The sequence below is a fragment of the Neodiprion fabricii genome, chromosome 2 (genome assembly GCF_021155785.1).
Source record: "Neodiprion fabricii isolate iyNeoFabr1 chromosome 2, iyNeoFabr1.1, whole genome shotgun sequence".
NCBI classification, from domain to species: Eukaryota; Metazoa; Arthropoda; class Insecta; order Hymenoptera; family Diprionidae; genus Neodiprion; species Neodiprion fabricii.
The window spans coordinates 11,623,005-11,646,915 of record NC_060240.1 but is presented as its reverse complement, the minus strand read 5'-3'; the positions used below and the strand labels follow the sequence as shown (position 1 = coordinate 11,646,915).

The following is a 23,911-nucleotide window of genomic DNA, read 5'->3' as shown; positions in this document are numbered from 1 at the left end:
TAGGTTAAGTTTATACAATGTATAAACTAAAATATTTTTTTTTTTTCAAATAATTCTGGCCCAGAAGAAAGAAAAATATTTTACTTTATCCATTGTATAAACTCAATCTACTATAAAAAATATTTTTCTGTATTCTGGGCCAGAATTATTTGAAAAAAAATAAAAATATAAATATTGCGATCCTTTCACGTCAGCATTCTCTGTGTGTGTGATTTTTCACTGTTTTTTTTACAAAAAACGATTTAGGATACCCTAGCACTTGAGCTACAGCACTCTCCTTTTGAGAATCTCTTTTTTTGGTACAAAATAACAATTTAGCCCTGCGCCCCCATGAAAATCCAAAAAAAATTTATTTTGACACACCCTAATGATCATATACAAATGATATTTCGTTAATCTAATATCAAACTATGGAAGTACTGTGTTACTTAATGTTTTTCTGCATCTAAAATTAAAAAAAAAAAACTGATACATGCGCTACAATGTTACAGCAACTAATAGTCTTTGCAATATCCGAAGTTCATTGAAAACTTATTTGCAATAGCATAAACCTTGGAGAGAATATATTCGATTAGTTACCTGGTCAGCATCCGAGATTCCTGTGTAATACATTTGCCTTAATTGCTAATAGTTTTTGGATGAATTTAAGAATTGCACATCCGAACTCTGTGTTCGTCGTACAGAATTCCATCCTAGCCCCGTCAGTGCGTACATTTATGTCGAATTTGTGTTTTTACCTCACTTATAAGGTATTGAATATCACATGGTTCCAGACACAATTTAAATGATCATACGTAATGACAATTATAATACTGGCCAAGTGAAATCAGGATATCTCTCGATATATACATATATATATATGAATATATATATATATATATATATATACATATACATATACGTATATATATCTATATATGCAAAGTAATTTAATATAAAAATAATAATAATAAGTAGGACTTATAAATATATACTATTGTAAGGATAAGTAAAGTAAGTAAATGAAAATACAAATACATGTTATATATTCATAGATTTGTAGTTTATTAAGAGCGAAAAATCGGCCTAGGCGTTTATTTTTACTCCCCCTGATAGAAAAAAATTCTCAGCTAATTTTCATGAATTTTTTTAAAAAATTTTGCTGGAAATATGCAATGTTTCCGAACAACTCAGTGTATTCTATATTAGTTCTGGACAAGTTTGAATTATTCTGATAATATCTGGGGAATTTCAAAAAATTTTTGAGATTTTCTGGAATGAACTTATTCTTTCGGAAGTTTATCTTTTATTGACAATCCGAAATAATCAGAGTTTTCAAAAATCTGATTATTTGTGTTAAAGTCGGTTACCACGCGAAAATCGAATGAAAATCTGGGAACTCAAGACTCTTTCCTAATAAAAATGTGAAAAACTCTGATTTATTTCCTTCCTTTCTATTATCATCTAATAGAGGTGAAAATCCCACAAATTTCACGAAATAAAAATTAGATTTTTTCTGAGATCCAATGGTTCTGCGTATTTATATGACATCTAGGGTCCTGGGTTCAAGAATCGAACTCTTGTCTGTATACAAACAAAACCATGCCCGCGATATTGCTTCATATCAACTTCAATTCTTGCATGATTCTTGCACTGTGGCACTGATCAAAGTAGCCATGGATAGAAGACTTGTAAACACGGAAGGGTGAATAGGAGGGTTAGTTAGATATTCTATAAAAAAAAAATCACCTTAAATCCGATTTCCATCTTCGTTAATGTAATCAGTAAGAATTATTCAATCCGAAATAATTAATATACGGTAAGAATGTTGAGATTATGTTCAGCCTGTCACATAACCTAGTTTCATTTGCTTTAAGGTTGCCAGTATACACAAACACATCGATTCATTCAGTGTCATTGAAACTTAGTTTCCATTAAAAATTCATTATTCCATCGTACTTTAATTGACTCTTTCGTTTATAGGTAAGGAAATGTCCGATCAAAATATTATCGGATTATGTATACTAGTCTGCTTGGCTGTAGTATTTAATTTTTCACTTCATCGAATTGAGGAGGGTCATGTTGGTGTATATTTTCGGGTAAGTCTTTATTATTGTACTTTCTAATGAGATTGTTAATGGTGAATGAGTCGAACGACCGAAATTCAAAGTTTAGGAAGGAGAAAAATCCGATTAAAAAATGTCTAGCCCAGTTATTGGCTGCAATGAAAGTGAATACGAATATAACATACCTATTATGCTATAAAAATAATTTTGAGCAATTTTGAATAACGTAAGCTAAGATATCAACTATTTAAAAAAAAGTGCATGACTTGAAGTAGGCAAAACCCTTTAACCATGGTGTTTTTTACCCGGTTCTAATGTTCTTGGGCTTAGTGGTTTGCTGAGTAGAACCCTGCAGCTCGATTGACTGAAAAACATTCAAGAAATATTACATTATAGTGTAAATACAATGCTTAAATATAATTGTCGACAAACATCTATTGTACCGTATTTATGCATATCTCTTTTTATCCACTATGGAGATAATTGTATATAAAATTTTTCTCAGGTCTCGTAAAGATTTCTGTGATGAATAAAATGTGACGAAAACTGGTGAAAACAGATGAAAGTAAGACCAGCATTTCATCATTTTAAACTTTCCATTTGTGAAACCTAGTCTCAAATTGTTAATAACTTAGCGAGTGTTATTCTAATTTGTTCCCAATTGTTTATTTTCGTTACACAGCAGACGTATTGTTTCATGGGTGTTCACTATCATTAGCACAAATTACAGTCCTGGAGATTTTTTAAACTGTTTTTCCACTTTTCCTTAACTGTTGATTCAGATGATGAAGCGCATTCATCCTTAATCTTGATGTAAATGTGACAAATACCTACAAATAACAGGATTCTCAATTTTAGGGTGGCGCGTTGCTTTCACACGTCAGTAGTCCGGGATTTCATATGATGGTCCCTCTTTTAACTTCATATCGTTCAGTTCAGGTAACTTTACAAACGGACGAAGTTAAAAATGTTCCCTGCGGAACGAGTGGAGGTGTTATGATTTATTTTGATCGAATAGAAGTTGTGAACATTCTGGATGCAAACAGTGGTAAAGGAATAAATGATTCTAAAATATTGCGCATATATGTTGTTTCCATAGGTACCCGAAAAGTAAAGGTATCTTAAAAAATGTTCTAATTTTTTTTCAGTTTACAACATGGTGAAAAACTTTACTGCAGATTACGACAGGACTTTAATATTCAACAAAGTTCATCATGAATTAAATCAATTTTGTTCTATGCATAGTCTTCACGAAGTTTACATAGATTTATTTGATCAAATCGACGAAAATTTAAAGTCTGCTCTACAGACTGATCTCAATGAATTGGCGCCAGGACTCAGCATCCAGGCAGTTCGCGTTACAAAGCCAAAAATACCAGAGACTATTAGGAAAAATTACGAGTTGATGTGAGTATCAAGCATTAAAGAATTGTTCAAGACCTAAATCGACCAATATTTTTACAGTCATCATGATGAAAAAAGTGGGAGGATTTTAAATTCCAAATAATAAAACATTTATAGTGAGATTGTAAATAATTTGTTTCACAGGGAAGCAGAGAAGACGAAGTTACTTATATCGATACAGCATCAAAGAGTAGTGGAAAAAGATGCAGAGACGGATCGTAAAAAGGCAATAATCGAAGCAGAAAAAGAAGCCCAAGTGGCAAAGATTCAGTTCGATCAAAAGATCATGGAGAAAGAATCATTACAGCGAATGGCGTCTATTGAAGATGAGATGCATCTAGCTCGACAGAAGAGTCGGTCAGATGCTGATTTTTATCAAATGGAACGACAAGCCGAGGCAAACAAGTTACTATTATCCAAAGAGTTTCTGGAGCTCAAGAAATACGAATCTCTAGCTCAGAATGCCAAAGTGTATTACGGAGCTGACATCCCAAAAATGTTTACACTCGGAGGCTGTTCCAGTGATCCTACTTTGGGCGCTGATGCAAAGATCTCGCGGAAAGACGCGACCATTGTTAGTGATTTCGAACAGACAAAATAATTTCACGTAACGTTAGAAAGAATGAGTGATTTTTCGGAAGTGCGCTTGTACATACCTATATATAATATACTAATTATTGTTTGTTCGAATACAAATAAATTACAGTAACTTACCTCGGTAAGACGTGATTATGGTAAAAAAATGTGTATTTTTGAAGCATTATCTGTATGCTATGCACGGTGACGCTCATATTATGAACATTTTTTTGAAAATTATTCATCCTTTCGCCATTTTCATATTGAATGGGACCACATCGTCTGAATGAAAAGTTAGAAAAAGAGAAACAAATCATTTAAGAAATCCATTTAAGAGATGATGGAGAATCCGTATGGGAATAAATCGGAACAAATTTGAACAGTACTAGCTAAGATGTTAAATTTTTTTTAAAATCATTTCTATTATACAGGGGACATGTTGTCTCATTCGTGTTCACTCGTTGGCGCAAATGACATTGCTAAAGATTTCTTAAACGGTTATTTCTCTTTTCCCAACTTTTAATTCAGACGGTATACACTATTCATCTTTAAAACTGTCCTGCGTGGATTAAAAATACACGAGAATACGAGATTAGGGAAAATCTTGAGTTTCTAACTCAAAATCAACAAAACTTGTTTAGTAGTAAAACCTTGCCACTGACCGTGATATGGCAATGGAAACATTGCACGTACTGTCAAAATTTCATAATCATCAGACTTCGTGAAAATAACGATTTTTTTTCGCTCACATTATTCTAAACTGATTAATGTTATAAAATGAAAGTTAAACTTTTGGCACGCTGTTTTCGATGCTTTGATATAATTTTAGAAATGCGAATTGATTGTACATTCTAGTATATTCGTATAACATTTAGATCGAAGCACAATTAACAACCTATGTCCTGCTTCCGTCAATACTGTCAATTATGGTCGAATAAAACTGATTGCTCTCTTGAAATTTATCTCTACTATACACAAAGATCAGTGTTTCATGGTCTGTGTCTTCGGCTTTTGTCCTGGTGTAGCTAGAGCGTTGGCATCGGTCATATTTTCCCGTAAAAGTTTCATTTGCTGTAAGGCAAGCTTTGCTAATCGGCCTTCGGGCGTCCCAGTTGGTTCCAAAAGTAGATTTGACAACGCCTTTCGCAGTAGATCTTGAGCTTCCTTCAATTGTAACGACAATTCTAACGGTGATATTTCACGTGCGGCGTAATTCTTTTTTGCTATCAATGCTGTTGCCAAGTGCATTTCGTACAGCCGTATTCCTGTAATAAAATATCGACGTAATTAAACAGATTGCACTAACAAAGATAAATCTGCGTCAAACTGCTAGAGATAAAAATGACTGTGGCGATATTGAAATCAAATTTCTTTTACAGTTTTTTATTCATTGTAAGTATATTCTGATTTTATGTTTGAAGAACTACATTTCTTCATGAGAAAACCGGTACTATATCACGTCATTACAGACAGGAGGTGTTCACTCATAAACCGGGTGACAAACCATTGCAATGATTTCAAGTGATTTCAAGGGATCTTAAAGTGACTGCTTCCCCAAGTGGTTGGCGATTGAAACAAGTGAATATCCTCTCGATTACGCATTGTGCCTAATACAAATTCTATTAGAACCCGTCGGAGAGCAATATGGTGTCGCATTGGATGATCAGCTGATCGTTCTAGCCTTCTTTTCAGCGAATTTGTTCGAATATGAGAGACAGAAAACTCTGTACAAGCGGTTACACATTTTTTTATGTCTAGAGTTAATAATAATTAAAATACTCGTGGAAATACGTTGAAGTAAACGTATATTTCCTGCTAATAGCTGACATCATTCGACATTTTGACGCCCACACTTTGGATCATAGCAGGTTGATTGCAAAAAAAAATTACACCGTTAAATTTCTACAATGTATTAATTATGAATAAGGTTTCGTTATTTGAGTTAATACCGTACATTATTAGAAATTGAATTGACCTTTTTGACGTGAAATCCCTGGTTCGACAATATCGAGAACGGCCAGACCTTCTCTGTGAAGGTTCAGTATGCGTTCCAAAATCTTTTTTCGCGGGTTAATGGCTGACATCTCTTTTCTGTAGTTGACCAGTAATTTTTCCTTCAAATCCAAGGCCAAGTAATGATTCGTGTGAACGGTGAGTAATAATTTCGTTAGCAAAGATTCAAGTGCCTGTAATCGTAATATGATGAATTCTACTTTCCGTCCAATCAATCATTATCTATGTGTATTGAATGACACTGAATGATATTGAATGAACTGATTTTTCACAATTCACTCATTCTAAATCTGCATAATAGCTACGTGGTCAACATCTTATAAGTAAAATTGAGTAAAGTGATACATTAGTTTCAATTGATGAAGTCGGAAGTACAAGTCGACAACTTGACTAATTACATATTTATAGAATAGTCATTTAATAAAGATAACATGGCAATTGCAAGTGGTGGAGGCTAGTGGCCAATCGGTTTGGCATAAAATAGTTCAATTCATAATGATATTAGAATGTTGAATTTATAAAGAGAAATACATTTTTTCGAACTTCTACAGAATCGATAATTTGCCACGTACCTTTGTATCGAAGTTTTCAGTATTCTCAATGAGAGAACGTGTTAAATTCAACGTGGTCTTGATCATTTTGCCGCTGAGGAGTGATTTGCATCGTTCGCATTGCCATTTTGTTTTAAGACCATACGGATTCGACGTTAAAGGATTTTGAATCCCAACGTATCCCTGACGACATCGAGGACAAACCAATGAACTCAAGTTGGACTTTAACTCAAAAGGATCCCTACATAATGTACATTCACACTCGAAGTATTTCCCTTCTCGAAGATTCTCACGCCGCTTTGCACTGCCCTGAATGTATGTACATACAAGTTATCAGTAAAAATTTTTATCCTTCGTGCAGGGGTTGTAAGGACAATATGACGTCGTGATTGTGTGATCAGCTTATCGGTATGGATAAATTCAATGAATATCAATGCATAGAAAACCTCGCGCACGCTGTTGGAGCCTCATATGAGGTATATGGCATTTTGTACATTTTTTTTACAATCAAATACAATCCAGTCGGTATGTCACGTATTCATTGTCACGAGATAACGTCTATCGAATTTAAGGGACCCAAACAGTTCGAAAACTTACCAGTAAAGAACCTGTATAATTGAAATAAATAGTTGCCCCTTTCTTGATGTCTACACTGGCGTAAATTGCCAGCTCATCGCGTTCGTCTACTGTGAGATGCGTGTTGCCTCGGCAGTTATGAGCCATGAGTGCAGCTTTTGTGTAAAGCCCTCTCAAAAGGTGGCCTTCTAATTCTGATTCGCCCGAGGACCTCAATTCGAAACTGTTCACGTCTAAAATCCCACATATTCGTTGCATCAATTCTGAAGTTTCACTATCGTCCGGCACCAATCGAAGTTTATGCAAAACCTATCGTAATAAAATGAATTCAAAACCGTACTTAGTCTTGAGAATCTTTCATGCCTCAAAAGAAATCAGCGTTGAAACACAACTAGAGGATAACGTTATTAGTTACACATAGGATCATGCTATTTAAATGTGAATTAGGGTGAAACGATGGCTTCGGAAATGATAATCAGTCGATCGATTTGGGTAAATTTAATAAATACCAAAATACAGAACTCAGCTTGCGAGCTGTCGAAGTTTCATTTTTTGACATTGAGTCGCCGTATAGATAAAAATATGCAAAACCTAATAACTTTTATAATTAAATACGATGGCCATGACAGTTGGTATAGTATTATCACTGCGACAAGACGGTCTCTTCCGAATTTAACAATCCAATCGACAGTTTATCACTTACTTGAACAACAGTCTGTTCTCTAATACTCCAAATATGGGTTCCCCTTCTTTCTTTCACGTGATCTTCCATCAGGTCAATATGTTTCCATAATTCTGTCTCAGTTTGCCTGAGAAGCCAGAGACGTAGCGGCAGCAATACGGTCGAATGATCCGAGATTTTGGACGAATACAATTGATTTGAGCGAAAAAGTGAACATTCGGCGTTTTTGTGATACCCTGGAACGAGCTACAACAATTTAACAACGTGGCGAAATTTTTTTAACGAATGTAGGCTTACCTCGCAAGCAGGTTGGCAGAGTGGAGCAACCTTACACTTTGTACAATTGTAACGTTTCAACTCTGGTTGCACGATTGGTTTGTGACAATTAAAGCAAAGTGAACCTTCGAAGAAAGCAGTTGGACCAACACTCACTGGACTTTCGCGAAGAATTACTTCTCCAGCAACCAAATCTTTCTCGGCTATCATGTACCTGGAATTCAATCATTCAATTCCTGATTTCGTCAAACATTTTAATGCCTCGGGATCATTTGTACAAAATATGACGTATAGTATGGAAAGTTATAGTACCTTCCAAGTTTTTCAGATTTGGCAATTCGATATTTCAAAAAAACTTGCGCAGGCGCATCCTGCGTTTCTCTGTCGTTCACCATCCTATTTTTTTTTATGCCGCAGCTGGGAATGAGATTCAAATTAGATACTGTAACTGTACACCTTAATTTGAATTCCTACGATTCATTTTTTGTCTAATCTGCTCGTTCAACAATTGTTTACTTGCTTTGACTGTTGTCGGTATATGGCGATAAAAGTAATTTCATTGTAAATATGAATATTACCCTGATATTAAATATCCAATACATAATTAAACAAGGTTCAAAATAATATTTTCAAATGGATGGGATAATTAATGTACGTACCAATGATGCCAAAAACGAATCTTTCAAGGGAATGCGACTATCCAATCCGATTTTGAATAGTTTAACTGTTGTTCTTCTCAAATTTTGTGCGCAATTAATGAAGCGTTTCAAGATGAAATTCACGTATGGTCAAAACGAATTGGTATAACAAATGAAGCCTACTTTCAGTTTCTCACATCCATCAACTGTATAATCGCGCAATTACGCACCATTTACACACATGCGGTATAATAATTGTATAAAAACTCGACTGTCGTATTTTGGTTCTCGAATAAAACTGACTGGACCGTAAGCAATTATAGTGCCAAGCTAAGCTTCGGCCTAACAATAAGCATCAAGTTCTTGAGCTCGACTTCGCGGTGCGGGGCTCGAGTTGAACTTACTTAGTCTATAAGGTGTCTGGATTTTGTGCCGAAGTAATCCGATGGGGAGTTTATTTTAGGCAAATCATACCTACTCTGTGCTTCTGCATATACATATACATATGTACAGCTATTAGCTATGCATTCTGAACAGGGTAGCTTCTTCTCCTTATTTCTAATTTCTTTTTTCCTTTAGCACAGGTATTTTCTATACAATGACGTATATCTTGAAAAGATTAGGATTCGAAATTTTATAAAACCATAAAACACATTACATTACTGGCCGTTCCCTAAAATTAGAGCTCTTACGATAAAACTTTTCCCGAGGTCTCAAATGATTTTATTTTTTCCTCAGCAATAATATTAACCGCCAGGTCAAAGAAAGGAGAAAGGAGTAAGCGCAATAACTTGTCCCCTATTTCTGTCAGCACCATCTCATAACTGTTGCGGCAATCTCTTAACACAATCTTTGGCCTGTTCGCGCTTTTTGTTACGTGTCGTCATGTATTCTGGGTGTTCTTGAGCAAAGTACGGTTTATATAAGATATTTACTAGACGGAATCGTCTATATAACGACGTTACAATTGTGAAAATATTTGCGAAGTTGAATCAACTTATCTTGAAGGAACATTTAATAGAAACCAAAACCCGACAAAATTCATAGTTAATTTTAAGCCTAATCGTTATAATCAAATTAACCAATGGATGAGAGAGAATTTTTTAAATAAAATAAAAAAATTTCTCTGTACATAGATAAAAAAATGTATCAAATATAAAATAGAAACCAATTCAAGAAATACATATTTATGAATGTCAGTTCAAACAAATAATGTATTTATCATGATACACGGTTTACTAAAAATAATGCGACACACAGAAATGTGTGTTTGGTATTGATTCTTCAAGCTTCTGATTGTTACTGTATAGACTGATGTCTGTAGTCTAAAATTAACCCGCGACAGTTCATCAGTCGCCTCTCAACTACTACAGATACTTCTAGAGACCGAAATCTCGAGATGTAACGAGGTTCAGCTGCACTGTTCTTTGGCAGGGTTAGCGCGAATATATTTAAGGTGTAGATTCGGAGGAGCGTAGAGTGTGCTTCATTCAAACAGTACCCGATTTTCCACGGCAAGAGTCAGACTGCCGCAACAAGTAGCGCAACTTATAGTTGACACTTCGTTCACTGTTCCTTAAACAGTTTTCGGTTAAAGATTTTTTCGCGCCAAATAATGTCCTCGCCACCTGAACTGGTAATTTCTCTTTTTTATAGGCGTTTTCACAAATGGTAGTTTCATGTCAAATAATTTAATGTATATGTCATTGATGTGCACCGATTGATTCGCAATATCGTCGCCTGTGTGTTTAACTATAGGTAGTAGCCGAAGGCTCTGGAGGACCATGTGCAAGTTGTGGGGCAGCAAACTGCAAGTTTAAATGTTCTGGTTGTTTCAAAGCCTGGTACTGTTCTGAAGATCACAGAGCCGGTGATTATGATAATCACAAAAAACTTTGCGATAAGCCTTACAAAATTCTAAAGAACGAGGAATTCGGAAGGTAAGTACGACTGTTTATCAAAATTCAGGTGAGAGTCGTCGTCTCCTATTTACGCTTGTAATACGCGATTGATCCTATGAGAACCATTGAACCCAGAATACGCAAACTTGTGGTAACAAATATTGTAAAGTCACCACCAACGATTCCCTCACGGAAAAAAAAACCCAACTTGGGTGTAAATTCGTACCCCAAACTCATAGATAATGCTAATTTCCCATAAAAAAAAAGTTAGGTTTACGAATTTACACCCAAGTTGGGCTTTTTTTCCGTGAGGCTTATGCTGTGTTTATTTATAAAAGCGGTTTTCTGCAGCATATTTTACGTCTATTCGACAACGCGTGCAAAACGTTTTATATGCCGCTTAGTATTGGGAAATTTCACCAGAAACAATCAGCTGATTTTTCAACGTACGTCGCGATGTTGCCCGAATTATGCCCACATTTAGGATCCCAGTAACGTTGCTATTAGACTGCATCATTATTACACATAATCATCTGAAATACGGTATATTTGAAACTCGAAGTCGAATAATCTTTTTGAAATGAGAACAGATGAGTCTATTTATTGAAAGTCTAAACAGGATAATGAAGCCTCTTCGAAAAGGTAAAAATATAATTTGACACTGCAGGTACGTTGTGGCTAATCGTGATTTGGAACCTGGCGAAGAGTTGTGGTCTGAAACAGCATTTGTCGTTGGACCGAAAGCGTTTAGCTACCCGCTTTGCCTTGGATGTTATTCGCCTTGGCCACCTACAGGTCTCGAATCCACGGAGCGACCACTTTGCTCAAAATGTGGCTGGCCAGTCTGCGGGCAGGATTGCGAACTTTTGCCTTGTCATAAAGATTACGAGTGTCAAGTGAGCATTGTTGACTTTTTCATTCAATTATTCATTGATACTTCTTTTTGTGCCAAAAATTTTTCTCGCCGTTTTGTTGAGCAAGTGATTCGGTTTTTTTAAATACTTGCCCTGGATGCCATTGAATTTAAAATCTCCATATTCAAGTTTTCCAAATCGGTAAACGGAGATATTTCCACAGGTTTTTGCAGCTTCGGGGGAGAAATTTAATGTCATCGCAGCGATTGATGGTGACACTGTTAATGCATCCCCTCAACTGGACTGCGTGAGTCCGTTGAGACTGCTTATTGCTTCTGAGAAAGACCCGATAAGATGGATGACCGAGGTGAAAGATATGGAGGCACACAATTTGAAGAGGTCGCAGCAACTCGAGTGGAAAAGATCTCAGGTTAACATAGTGGAATACCTTCGTTCCCGCTGTAAACTTGACAGGTACAATACACACTCTGAAATTTATAAAATGTATGTATCAGTGGCAAATTTTAATAGTTGTATGACTCCTTAAAAAGTTAAACATAGACAGAGAAACCGATATCGGGCGTAGTTGCTCATCCCAGTAAAACAAGACGAATTGAATGGGGTTCAGTACGTCCAAAAATGGAATTAACTTGAATTGAACCGAATTGAAAAGACTTGTGTGGCAATCGTTATGAATTTATTTTAATTTATTTCAATTTGTTTTAATTCTAGTTAATTCCGTTTTTGCCGTATTCCATTCGATTGGGTTTACTGGGATTTGTAAATGATGACTCTTTTTGCGATCGTCAGATGGAAACGAGGTTTTTAATACTTATGGAAAATTGATTATAGATTTTCAGAGGATGAACTTCACACCGCTTGTGGTATCCTCGAGATTAACAGTCACGAAGTCAGAAGCCCGTCAGGCTACAGTGCCAAGGCGTTGTACCCGATCACGGCCATGATGAATCACTCTTGTGTTTCTAATACCACCCACAGTATTTCGCCTGATAATTACAGGTAATTTTCGATAATCAGTATGAATTACAGCTTACACTTTATGTTGAATGAATATTATAAGTAAGGAAGTAGCGATCGAATACAAAATTTGGAGTTATTGGTATCCGACGTACCATTTTCTGCCGTTTTGGGATTTAAAACATAAGAAGATCACATCTGGTAGCACAAAAAGTGTATACGGCACTAATCGTGTTGTATTTAGTTATGAAATTCATTCTTAGCCGACACTTCATTTGTTATTAATTCAATGTAATACATTAAAAGTGTAGTACCGTTTATGCGAAGTTTTTGGTCCTTTTGTGTTCGTTAAAATTAGCCAAAACCGAGGCTGGAACTGCACCCAGCTGATCACCAAGTGCGCCGCCATATTGAACAACCACAGCCATATCTCAAAACCTTATTAGCTATTCCTCATTTAAAAAGCTGTCATTTTTCAACAATTGTCTCTCTGATCGTAGAATTTGCGTTAGAACAACGACGAAGGTACAACGAGGAAGTGAATTGTATGGCAGCTACACGCATAGCTTATTACCAACAATTTTGCGCCGTGAGCAACTCCGCGAGAGCAAGTACTTCGACTGTGCCTGCAGAAGGTGTTCCGATCCGACGGAGCTCGGTACTCACATGTCGTCGTTGAAATGCAACAAATGTGATAACGGAGTGATTTTGTCCCTCGATTCATTGGGTGAGTTCACGAGATCCCTCAATTCGGAAATCGCCGTTTACTTCCTGTCGAAAATTATTTTCAGAAACTCACATGAACTTTTACGAATTTACTCAAAATATAAATCTCTTACAGTTTCCAGTTCTTGAAAAAAATCTCTGGTAAATTCTAATAACTCATAGGAATTATCTTGGCATATCTCAATTTCCTATGCTTATAGAAAAAGTTTGATATTTTTGTTTAACATTTCTAGAAAGATGTTATAATTCTGAATACATTGGAAATATTTTTTGAAAGAAATATCCACATTTTTCGCTACGTTTGCGAAATATTAATCACACCTGATTCTTAAAAATTTTGATATACCTCTCGAAAACCCGCATCCCTGCAGTTTTCCATTACGCAATGCAGTGAAAAAAAAAAAAAAAATATGCAGAAACACCAGAATTTGGAATTGCTCAGATCTGAACACTTTAGAAAATGAACAATAGAAAATGAAGTTCTAAAAGAAAACCTAAAAGAGTACCATCTTTCGAGAAATTGTCTACAGTAATACTCTTACACATACGAAACTTCTGAGATTTTTTTTACCAGATTAGGTATTTAACTATAAAAGTGGATAAAAGTGAGGAAGTTAAATTAAAGACCAACATCTTGATGATAATGCATATGGGGCATGCCATTTCAACTCGAGCTTTATATTTTTTATTTTTCCCGAATTTTTTTTTTTTTTGATGTGGTAGGACCTCAAGTATATCTAAATGCATTTTTTCTAGATTTTTCTGAAAAATCCCCTGCAAACAATGATTGTCGAAATTCGTGAAAATCGTGTTAGCGAAGAATCCGAAAAAATACCACAAATGCCACATTCTATTCCGATTATTTCGGAATGATATTCAGGATGGTAAACGATCCCCTTCTCGACCAAAACGCGAAACATGTAATTTTTTTACATGAATTATTAAAATTACGTCTCAAATTTTTTTGGTCAACGAAAATTCTTGAAAACTTCCTTGAAAAGTAAAGGCGCTATTTTTGATATTTTCAAATACAAGTTTATAGACTTTTTAAACTATTTTAAGAAATCAAAAAATTATAAAACTTGACCTAAATACAAGCGTGGCATAAAATAACATTTTCATGTTACGACTTTTGACAGTCGTTATACAGACAAAAATATGAGGGTCAGGACTTGGTCAAGTTGATATGGAATTTCCTATATAATAACTGCGTTCAGTATGATGTTTATTATACTGACTGTATCAAACGGAATGAATAAACCTATCCATTGACTAATGCAAGGGTATTTTATGCAGATCCCGAAAGTACGTGGAAGTGCACGCATTGTCCGTTCACGACGGGAGGACAAGCGATTAGGCGTGTGTTGAGTATCATTCAGGCGGAAGTGGACGATGTCGAACAGGCAACTTGCAATGACGGCGGTACTGCGATCGAAGCAAGAGAATCACTCATCAAAAAGTATCGCTCAGTTTTGCATCCGCAACACGCGTTTAACATAAGTTTAATGTAAATATTCTTATAATAGTAAAAGAACATAGACAAAGTTTTTTCCTGCTACATTACGTGAAATGGCGTGATGCAAGCTGCACGTTCGAATTACTTTCAGGTATTCGTTGAATCAACTTTACGGACGATGCGAAGGATATGAATTTGACGATCTACCAGACGTTGTTTTGGAACACAAGGTAGATATATGCAGATCTCTTCTCCGGGCATTGGATGTCATAGAACCAGGTTACTCACGATTTAGAGGTCAGTATAAATAGCGTAATCTGGTATGACACACTGGTGGAAAGCAAGATACGAAAACTTGTAAATTAGATTCATGATTCTAGAAGGTATATCATTATTCATTGACATAAAGAGCTGATTTAATCATTATCAAGCCCTAGATAAAACGTAAAGCAAGATTAAGAAGCATTGATCGTGTCAAAGATTTTTCGGCCTCCATTCAATTAAATTTGAATAGATGATAAAAAAAACGGCTTGTCAAGTGAATGTGTGAATTTTTGGATGCTTTGAAATGGTAAATCATAATTATTTTTTTTTAAAACCTACTTGGGAAGTTCGACTTTCGAAACTTGTTTTCTCGTACAGAATAGTCTAACGATGCAATAATTATCGATATTATGTATTCAGGAATGACTCTATACGAACTACATGCACCGCTGTTGGTTTTGGCCAAGAATTTGTTTCATACTGGGACGATAGATGAGGCAAGTCTGAAGAGTAAGATGATAGAGGCAGCGGAAATTCTGAAGGAAGCAGCACGCATTCTAATGTTGGAGTATCCAAACACTGTCGAAAGGCAGATTGGTGAAGTGGCAGTTCAGTCTTTGGGGGAATTGGAAGCCTCTATAAAAAATACGTAAATCCTATCGTCGCAAATAACCGAAAACATTTGTAATGAATGATCTTCACATCAGAGAATTAACAACTGCTTCTGACAACTATTCAATTTTAGACACTTTTGCTAAAGGGATAATGAAAATCACTACTTGCGATTTAAAAAAACGGATGTACTAATTACTCTAAACTAAAGGATGGTAGAGGAGTATGTCATGTTTGCTTATTTCAGTGAATCGACATCAGAGCAGTCAAGTTAAAAATGAAACATAATCCGCGGTCATCTTACTGAAAAAGGTTGATCCGAATTAAAGAAGTTTTGCACCAAAGGCTGGTGTAGCATACTGCGTAAGGAACGTGTTAAAGTCTGATTTGAAGAACTTTTGTTGCTGGAAATATGTGATTGACATGTAACTCTGAAAGTCACGTAATAACGTATTCAGTTTTACAATAAACATAGTTAATCAGTTTGTTATGTTTACAAAATAAAGTTATACATGTATTTAAAAGATCTGATTTAATATGCCATTATATACGCTATATTCGCATACATACCATGTATATTTACGAGAAAAATCAATTGCGCATAGCTTGGCGTCGCTGCGATAAGTCGAGCAAAATATAATTATGCTGTGTCTCTTTGCATTTCAGAGTGAACCTACAGGAGACACTTTAAATATACCAAATGTTCGCCTATCGCGAATATTTCGGAAAAACTTGGGGTATCCGAACAAGTTTTCTAAGCACGCTAATTTTTATGTGAATAGAATTTTCGGAAACACAATCTTTGAGGGTGACACACACTGACAGAATAGTTCGTACTTGTGTATATTGTGGTTTTGGATAGTGATAGAATACGATCATTCATTGGAAGTCTAGCGAAGATATAACAAGAGGTCGGACTTGATCTAACTTTGGTCATTCAACCTCAGCGTGCATCGAATAATCGTTCGAACGCTCAAGTTTTTAACCAGAAAAAAACCGACATATGAATAAATTTTGTCGTCTTCCGTCGCTGATACTCGCGATGTGACCGGGACCGGGTTGAGATAAACGCGAGTGTCAGTTTATTCTGCTGTTAGTATTCCTGCTGAATGCAGTAAAGTAAATTCGAATTTTGGAACAATGATAAATTCTAATAATGATATATCGCAATCTGTGGATAATAACAATAGAAGACTGTCGAATGATAGTCTATCGAATCCGTGAATCAATTCGTATCGTCGACAGGTGTAATTATCCACACGTCTGCATGGAATGAATAAACACCTTAATTTTGTGAATCGTTGAGTTCACTATATTTCATCAGCATACATATAAATGTATGTTCCTTGTTTATTAATAGAAGATTTAAATATTTGATGTTATGTTTATCTTAAATGTTTAATTTGTGTTTTTGTTGATTCTGTTACCAGTACAAAATATGAATATATTTGAATCCTGGTTACTAATAAAATTACTAATAATCTAGCGTAATGTTCAATCTATAACCTTTTATCTACATTTTTAATACCTGTAGTATTTGTAGATTTTTTAAATGCAAGAGGGCCGCAATAGTGGATAATGGCTCTAACAAATCGATTATAGGATGAAAAGTTGTTCAGCTTAAAGAATCGCAAAAACGAATGCTAATTTAGATCCGAAGAACTTTTTTGGTTGAATCAAAAAGAGCTGAAAGAAATTTGTTCGAACGCGAAACAGGCCTAATTTTTTCAGAGAAGACAATTCAGCGTAGTCCCTAGTCTCCGGAATATTATCGTACTCCTGTATTTGCCATAGTTTCCTGATTTTTATAGAAATCCTGGACCCCTCAAAGGACATACTAATACTAATAGCAGTTTTAAAAATGTTTTCAACTTATTCTGGAACTGCATATTTGAAAATATCAGAGTAAAGAGTTCATATCGCAAAATTACAACTACATTACCGTACACTTTTGGAGATTCCAATATATTTGCACGTTTTGAAGAATTTAGAATTTCAGTGAATTTACATAACAGTGCCATTGTATAATTGTACGACAGTGTGAATTTCGACTCTCTTAAAGATAAACATTAAATACTTGTTGAAATGCAGGGAAATCATGTTTTTGAGCGTGATAAATTTTTATTTTAATATGTTTTGCAATTTCATATCACTTAAAAACTAAATCTAAGGATCAGACGTGAATTGCGAGAGTATTACCAGACTCATACTAAGCAAGCATCGACGAGAAAGAGATTTTCTTTAGAGCATAATTTAAATCGTCACAATAATAATAACAACCATAATAATTATTATAATAGTAATAACGAACGCAACATAGTGTATACATATATAATATAGTATAAAGAAAATGGAAAATACAGATTTCTTATAAAAAATATATATAATATATTTGCACTACATCGGACTTTATCATTATAATATTTATGTCTCGTACTTATGTTCACTTTACAACATACCTATGACGTATGTAAGCTCTCCATTATGCGATTAAATAATACGACTCATGACCATTTACTAAGGCACACTTTTGGTTTGTGAAAACAAAATTAGTAAACTTATGTTTGAGATTGTCTTGAGATTCTGCTAAAATATTAAGGGTGAATTAACCAAACTGTCTTAATCAATGGTTAGCAAAAGGGAAAAACCGTTCACAAAATTTCCAATAATGTTACATTTGCCGATGACCGTGAACACTAATAAAACAGAATAAGTCCTTGAATTTTTTGGACAATCCTTGGAGATCTGATCAGCGAGCAAAACTAACCCAAAAACATCAGAATCAGATCAAAAATACATGAGTTTAATCATTTTAAACGATACAACTATACAGCATTCTTTTATACTGTTGATACAATAGCTTATGTTATTGGAATTTATTCAGATGCGTTTCATTTAAATTGCAGGTATGTGGTTTCATTCGTGTTTACTTTTTTCACATTGTCATCATTGTCATCGTTGTCACAACTGGACAACTCCACACTGGTGGAGATTTTCAAACGATTTTTTTCTTTTGTCTCTAGTTTTCATTCAGACAGTACAGCCGATTCATTCTCAACGTAGAACTATTTACTGCCAGAGTAAATATTTTTTATCTTAACTATGCTAAAATATCCACACTCAATCGACACATTACGGCATATTCACACTACATGGTCAAGTATGAAGTGCGAAAATTTTCGCATCAATTAACCAACACGTAATTGTACACAAAAAATGAATTCAACAGTTTGACTCAACATGAGTGAGAAGTTATATCAATAGAAACTAGCTAGCCCAATCAATGAGAAACTGTTTTCGAAGCTGGCAGATTAATCAGAGTATAAAGCTTATACTCAAGAGCACAGCTACATGTTACGTTGACTACTATTTAAGCTAACTTCGAAATCAGCTAGATTGACTTCAAAGACAAAATAATTAAAGTACTCAACCCCAATCAACTAAAGACTTGGCCTACGAAAATACACTCTAACCAGAAATAAATGATTAAAATAAAAGTACAGTTTTGATTACTAGTAAATCAGCAAATGATAATAAAATGATAATGACAACTTTCAATCGTTTCATACTCATCGATCAGAAGAGTCTGATTAACATCGAAACATTCAAATGATTTCAGGGTGGATCACGATTTTGGGGGTTGGTGGTTATATAAAAAGAAAACTATTTAGGTAATTAAGAAACTACACCAACGTCAAATCGACCCAACACCACATCGTCAGAATCTTCGAGATTGCTGCAGTAGCCAGCAGGTCGTGTATTCGTTGGTTCCACTCAAATGCCATCAGCTTGATTGCGAAGTCACAGCCTAGACGGGAATGGGCCTCGCAGTCATTTTCTTGAGGATATCACTACCATTTCTTACTTTTCCAACTATTTGTTTCATCTGTTGTCTTCAACGGAGTCACCAAATCGACTGTTTCTATAGAGCTGTTCTGCTTCTGCCGATTATGTAGACAATGGCTATTAATTTCAACTTGAAACCTAGGGTTAACCATCAATTTGTGTACCAGACGTGTACACCAGATTTCAAAACTGTACAATTAGACAAGATTTCAAAGGTTTTCAAAAGATTTAATAGAATTTCAAGGGTTTTGTGACTTATCCGCCACTGAGCTGCAGAAATTAGAATGAAGAAGTCGAAAAAGGTTCGATTTTTCTGACAGTCGAATTGTGAGAAGGAAACCTGCAAACCAAGTGAATGTCTTTGGAAAAATTTAAGTACAGGGTAACAATAACAAACCTTCGGTGTGGTCAAATCAATCTCAACAATTGTTTGATTCGAATTTCCAGGAAGATGTAAAGACTGTGGAGAGTGAGTACCATTTTCTGGAAGCCGCGTTGTTGGGGGTGGAGGTGATGGTGTTTCGGAAGAACTAACTCTTGGCATTGTTGTCGATTCGTGAATATCACGGCGGTTCAAGGAAAGAGTAGAACTCGCTGACGACCAAGGCCCTTCGTCCTCAGCCACACCTTCATTTACCAATTCTTTTCCTATGTTGATATCCTTCAAAAAAAAAAAAATTTGCTGTTTAAGCATGTGAAGTGATTTAGTGAAATATTCATGTCTGAGAAATTTTATTCACTGTGAAATGAACACTTGTTACAAATGTAGACGATGCTTGATTTCAGGGAATGAATTGACTGGACCATCTGAATCAAAAATTAGGAAAAAGGTAATGTGTAAAAAAATCTCCAACAATGTTATTTACTTCAATGACAGTTGATACGAAGCAACATCCATTCTGTGTAATACACATGATTCTGAACAAATTCAAATAACTCAAGCGAAAATACAAGTAATTTGAGAAAACGTTTTATAATTAGAATGTTCAAATTCTAGAACTCTGGTGTTTTTCACGCAAATGTAATGTTTTTGGACTCATTATGCTTGCCGAATAGATTCTCTAAAATTGTTTGAGAAACATTCAAGAAATCTTACATAACAGTATGGTTATAAAGCACAAACGTAATTCTTGATGAATGTCTGTTGACTGTATTAAACAGATTTATTTTTAAATACTCTGGAAAGAACCATTAGTCAAATTTTGTAAACATGATTTTTGGAGATCTCCATGATGAACAAATGAGCCCAAGAACATTAGAATCTGATAAAAACACTAGAGTTTATTAATTTTTAACATTCTAATTCTGAAACCTTCTCTCGATTTTTTCATATTTTAGCTTGTGTTGTTCGAATTTGATCCAATTCATTTCTATGATATAATAGAGATGTTTTTTTTTTTCACTTGTGTTTATCATCATTGGTACAGATAATAACGATTGCTGCAAATTTTTCAAAGAGGTTTTGCTCTTTTCTATACTTATCGGCCTGATTGTATTCTTAGAAAAATGAATGTCTCTTCCACAAAGTACCAGAAATTAATTTTCTGAAATATAAAATCTCAACATTTTACGAGAGCCTGATCATTCCAATTTCCGTGACATTGGAATTGCTGATTTCTCACCAATAAAGAATAAATGTATTTACAAGATCATATTGGAGCACCTTATTTATCGTATTTGTATATTCAATTGTATCAGATATGCATTGTTTTCAATAGCTTACCCGGCTATCAGTTTTATTGTAAAGATCAACACAAGGAATGGGTGAGCCTTCTCGGCGAGAGCTTCCACCAGCTAGAACACGTTCTTTATATCCTCGAACTTTCGCCGTCAGTGCTTTCCACTGGGCCACCCAACTGAGCTCTGCAAATCTGTCACAAGCTTCCGAACTCCATTCATTATCACTGTAATAGCAGAGAAATTGAACTCATGATCGATTATAAAACCATGATACCAAGATATAGAAAATAAATGTTAACACTCTCGAGTTTCCACTGAAAAGGCTCCATTATTAATAACTCCAAAGATGGTCTTACCGAGGCTTTACATTTGCCAGAGAGCATTCAATTGCCTGTAGACGTAAACTTAAAAAGTCTGTCCGAAGTTCCATCATCTCTTTAATAGTTAATGCTTCATGGTCGCCATAATCCACGAAATACACTTCGTAACGATCGTTTTCGAGTTTGGTGACAACTTCAGCACGATACCACCGCTCATCAAAAGGAAACTTCGCAGCCACCATTTGTCCGACGCTTACCTGTGTTCACAAGCATGAAATTTAGATTTAGATTCAGATTTATTTTAGAATCGATTCATAGAATATTGTTCATATTTCAATTGCTGCTACAGTTGCGAATATATTAAACAAGTGAACCGAAAATTGAAAATAAAAACTCACATCCTTGAGCATGTGTAACTCCAAGTTTTCTTCGTCGCGGTAATACTCTGTCATTTCTGCTACTAACTCATCCAATGCTACTGCACCAGGACCTACAACTTGAACCCAGAATTGGCTTGGGTTCTCTACAGCGCTGACGTACACCTCCATCAAGACTTCTGGGTCTGAAATGCGCGTATTGAGTTTTCACAATAATTTATCTTGCCTCGGCAAATATTATTTTCTGAAACTCTCAGGGATTTCTAACAATTCACTCAAAAGCTTAATTTTTGATAGTTTATCAGCCTTCTGACAAATTCTATCAATTTCTCGAAATTTCGTACAAATGGTTTAATTTCTGTGCGAAAAATTACTTCTGGCAGATTTATAGAAGAACGGCGTTATTTCATGAAAATTTATGACAATTCAGATTTTCAATAGACAATGAACTTCAGAAAAAATATGAGTTCTTTATAGAAACTCTTTAAAATTTCTTTTTTTTATAATTATAAAATTTTTTTATAATTTTTAAAAGTCCTCATATATAATCAAAATAATTAAATTTTTTCCACAAGTCCAACAAAAATGAAATAGATAGGGAATTTAAGAAAATAGGATACACACAGTTCTTCTTCAGGGATTTGAAGTTAATAATAGAATGGCATGTCTTAAGAAAGAACAACCTTGTGTTTTTGGTATCTGGTTGGAGTCTGTAGAATATACATGATTGTCGGATACTTGAACGGCAGTCTTCCGTGTTGAGATTTTTCCACGTGGTGCCCTTAAAGACGAACTAACGTCTAACTTTTCTCGAATTTCATTCTCCTCGCGAACTTTTTCCTCAACCAATGCCAAAGCTGCAGCGATGTGTTCGGCAGTTCCCTTTATTATAATTCTCTGATTGGAATCTATAAAGCAAGGAATTCTACTGCTTAGAAAATACAAAGATTGAGAATAATTTTTAAGAATCATTCCAGAGAAAAAACGCAGTGCAAACATTTCGTACCTGGATTCTTATAACTGGAACTCTCAACCATAATTTTTGCCCCGGTTACTGCTTGTATATGATTAATCGTATCTCCGCCTCGTCCAATGATTCGTCCACATGCTCGCTGAGGTATGTATGTTTCATAAACTTCAATGACAGGTTGATTGGCAATGATATTTTCTATCATGATCTGGGCCAAGTGAACGCTTTCCGGTTTACCGCGAATCTTGCAAATTCTGTCCGGCAGCTCCTTATCGTCATTGGAGAAGTTTATTCTAGTTTCAGTCTTGTCTTGAATGTCTTTAATCATTGCTCCAGCACGACCAATTATAATTGGCACGTGTTGTCGCGGCACCTTTATCTCCACCTCATTTTGCCTCGACGTTGTCAAACGTGTAGTTCGAATGTCGTTCGGATCATCATCCTGAAAATTAATATCATTACTTCATCATCTTAGTTTTCATTCCATATCGGTGGTAAAAATGCCTTGACAAAAACGCACCTTCTTGTAATACATGTACAGCAAAGCTGCGCTGGCACCAGTGAGTGACAATCCGATTGCAAAAGTGAGCACAAGCTGACGATCTAGCAGTTTCATTTTTGATCTAGAATATTTAAAGTTTTTTTTTTTAATTTTTATTTCGCAGCATCTATTGTCATTTGTTGCAACAACGCGACTATGACGCATGAGCAAATTTGGAGCCTGCAGACGAAACGTGACATAATAGATGTTAGTATGGATGACAACACCATAGGTGTTATATGTAATGTGTAACCTTCAAGTTGAATAATCATTGGATCATGTCATACACGATTTGACTAGTAAAAAGATTTCACTATTTGAATAACTTACCACGAATATCTATATTTTCCAACTTTCGAGCACAGCGTAATATTTGGTACAGACTTTCTGGCGTCTGTGAAGCGTCTAGTACGGATTCCACAAAATCATAGATATTGAGGCACAACTTTCTTTTCAAATTCAATCGGCATTGCTAAGGGTGAACAGGTGTTCCAACCAAACATCCAATGCCCTTATTTTGTCTATATTTTGTTCCAAATTTTTGGGTATTTTGTCACTACCAACCACTTGCACCTTGCAAGTGTTCCAAAAAAAGATAAAAATCCACTACGAAGATAGAGATGGC

General features: G+C 35.2%; 4 protein-coding genes across 12 annotated transcripts; 2 read left to right on the top strand and 2 right to left on the bottom strand.

Moving 5' to 3' along the window:
- Positions 1-56: 56 nt before the first annotated feature.
- On the top strand, positions 57-4,573 carry LOC124174806 (erlin-1-like). Of its 4 annotated transcripts, XM_046554306.1 has the most exons (6): positions 1,967-2,078; positions 2,376-2,442; positions 2,551-2,610; positions 2,904-3,093; positions 3,194-3,452; positions 3,594-4,573. In XM_046554306.1, the coding sequence occupies exons 3-6, from the start codon at positions 2,605-2,607 to the stop codon at positions 4,048-4,050; spliced, it is 912 nt and encodes a 303-aa protein (XP_046410262.1). In that variant the 5' UTR covers positions 1,967-2,078; positions 2,376-2,442; positions 2,551-2,604; the 3' UTR covers positions 4,051-4,573. The 4 variants fall into 4 exon arrangements, with proteins under 4 accessions (XP_046410260.1, XP_046410259.1, XP_046410261.1 ...); XM_046554304.1 differs by lacking the exons at positions 2,376-2,442; positions 2,551-2,610 and adding an exon at positions 57-1,798 and having other exon boundaries at positions 1,963-2,078; positions 3,594-4,571; XM_046554303.1 differs by lacking the exons at positions 2,376-2,442; positions 2,551-2,610 and adding an exon at positions 57-1,696 and having other exon boundaries at positions 1,963-2,078; positions 3,594-4,569.
- Positions 4,574-4,775: 202 nt separating this feature from the next.
- Positions 4,776-9,566, bottom strand: LOC124174803 (SET domain-containing protein SmydA-8-like). Of its 5 annotated transcripts, none has more exons than XM_046554297.1 (8): positions 8,783-9,566; positions 8,436-8,540; positions 8,145-8,337; positions 7,869-8,039; positions 7,187-7,474; positions 6,611-6,898; positions 6,001-6,211; positions 4,776-5,290 (listed from the first exon to the last, which is right to left on the bottom strand). In XM_046554297.1, exons 2-8 carry the CDS (start codon positions 8,516-8,518, stop codon positions 5,007-5,009), a joined length of 1,518 nt encoding a protein of 505 aa, XP_046410253.1. In that variant the 5' UTR covers positions 8,519-8,540; positions 8,783-9,566; the 3' UTR covers positions 4,776-5,006. The 5 variants fall into 5 exon arrangements, with proteins under 5 accessions (XP_046410253.1, XP_046410252.1, XP_046410256.1 ...); XM_046554296.1 differs by having other exon boundaries at positions 7,869-8,093; positions 8,783-9,565; XM_046554300.1 differs by lacking the exon at positions 7,869-8,039.
- Positions 9,567-10,256: 690 nt separating this feature from the next.
- LOC124175076 (SET domain-containing protein SmydA-8-like) lies at positions 10,257-16,076 on the top strand. Its single transcript, XM_046554940.1, has 9 exons — positions 10,257-10,397; positions 10,520-10,701; positions 11,330-11,558; positions 11,740-11,990; positions 12,369-12,536; positions 12,995-13,221; positions 14,517-14,727; positions 14,828-14,973; positions 15,361-16,076. The coding sequence occupies exons 1-9, from the start codon at positions 10,377-10,379 to the stop codon at positions 15,591-15,593; spliced, it is 1,668 nt and encodes a 555-aa protein (XP_046410896.1). The 5' UTR covers positions 10,257-10,376; the 3' UTR covers positions 15,594-16,076.
- A 2,014-nt stretch (positions 16,077-18,090) lies between these two features.
- LOC124175075 (tudor and KH domain-containing protein homolog) lies at positions 18,091-23,864 on the bottom strand. 2 transcript variants are annotated; one of them, XM_046554939.1, is made up of 9 exons: positions 23,617-23,864; positions 23,266-23,368; positions 22,782-23,187; positions 22,459-22,683; positions 21,797-21,960; positions 21,435-21,655; positions 21,122-21,302; positions 19,796-20,059; positions 18,091-19,493 (listed from the first exon to the last, which is right to left on the bottom strand). In XM_046554939.1, the coding sequence occupies exons 2-9, from the start codon at positions 23,359-23,361 to the stop codon at positions 19,404-19,406; spliced, it is 1,647 nt and encodes a 548-aa protein (XP_046410895.1). In that variant the 5' UTR covers positions 23,362-23,368; positions 23,617-23,864; the 3' UTR covers positions 18,091-19,403. The 2 variants fall into 2 exon arrangements, with proteins under 2 accessions (XP_046410895.1, XP_046410894.1); XM_046554938.1 differs by lacking the exon at positions 23,617-23,864 and having other exon boundaries at positions 23,266-23,456.
- Between the last annotated feature and the right edge of the window lie 47 nt (positions 23,865-23,911).

What these genes read in the sequence shown, in the direction of transcription:
- LOC124174803 (XM_046554296.1), bottom strand. Translation starts at nt 8,518, where the DNA reads ATGGTGAACGACAGAGAAACGCAGGATGCGCCTGCGCAAGTTTTTTTG. An exon ending in CTGAAAACTTCGATACAAAG is followed by an intron (nt 6,212 to 6,610) that starts GTACGTGGCAAA and finishes TTACGATTACAG; the next exon opens with GCACTTGAATCTTTGCTAAC. An exon ending in AGGGATTTCACGTCAAAAAG is followed by an intron (nt 5,291 to 6,000) that starts GTCAATTCAATT and finishes ATTTTATTACAG; the next exon opens with GAATACGGCTGTACGAAATG.
- LOC124175076 (XM_046554940.1), top strand. Translation starts at nt 10,377, where the DNA reads ATGTCCTCGCCACCTGAACTG. An exon ending in AAGAACGAGGAATTCGGAAG is followed by an intron (nt 10,702 to 11,329) that starts GTAAGTACGACT and finishes TTGACACTGCAG; the next exon opens with GTACGTTGTGGCTAATCGTG. An exon ending in TCCCGCTGTAAACTTGACAG is followed by an intron (nt 11,991 to 12,368) that starts GTACAATACACA and finishes AATTGATTATAG; the next exon opens with ATTTTCAGAGGATGAACTTC.
- LOC124174806 (XM_046554304.1), top strand. Translation starts at nt 1,971, where the DNA reads ATGTCCGATCAAAATATTATCGGATTATGTATACTAGTCTGCTTGGCT. An exon ending in ATGTTGGTGTATATTTTCGG is followed by an intron (nt 2,079 to 2,903) that starts GTAAGTCTTTAT and finishes TCTCAATTTTAG; the next exon opens with GGTGGCGCGTTGCTTTCACA. An exon ending in AGGAAAAATTACGAGTTGAT is followed by an intron (nt 3,453 to 3,593) that starts GTGAGTATCAAG and finishes TTTGTTTCACAG; the next exon opens with GGAAGCAGAGAAGACGAAGT.
- LOC124175075 (XM_046554938.1), bottom strand. Translation starts at nt 23,451, where the DNA reads ATGCGTCATAGTCGCGTTGTTGCAACAAATGACAATAGATGCTGCGAA. An exon ending in CCAGATACCAAAAACACAAG is followed by an intron (nt 21,961 to 22,458) that starts GTTGTTCTTTCT and finishes CGCGCATTTCAG; the next exon opens with ACCCAGAAGTCTTGATGGAG. An exon ending in TTGATTTGACCACACCGAAG is followed by an intron (nt 19,494 to 19,795) that starts GTTTGTTATTGT and finishes CATAATCGGCAG; the next exon opens with AAGCAGAACAGCTCTATAGA.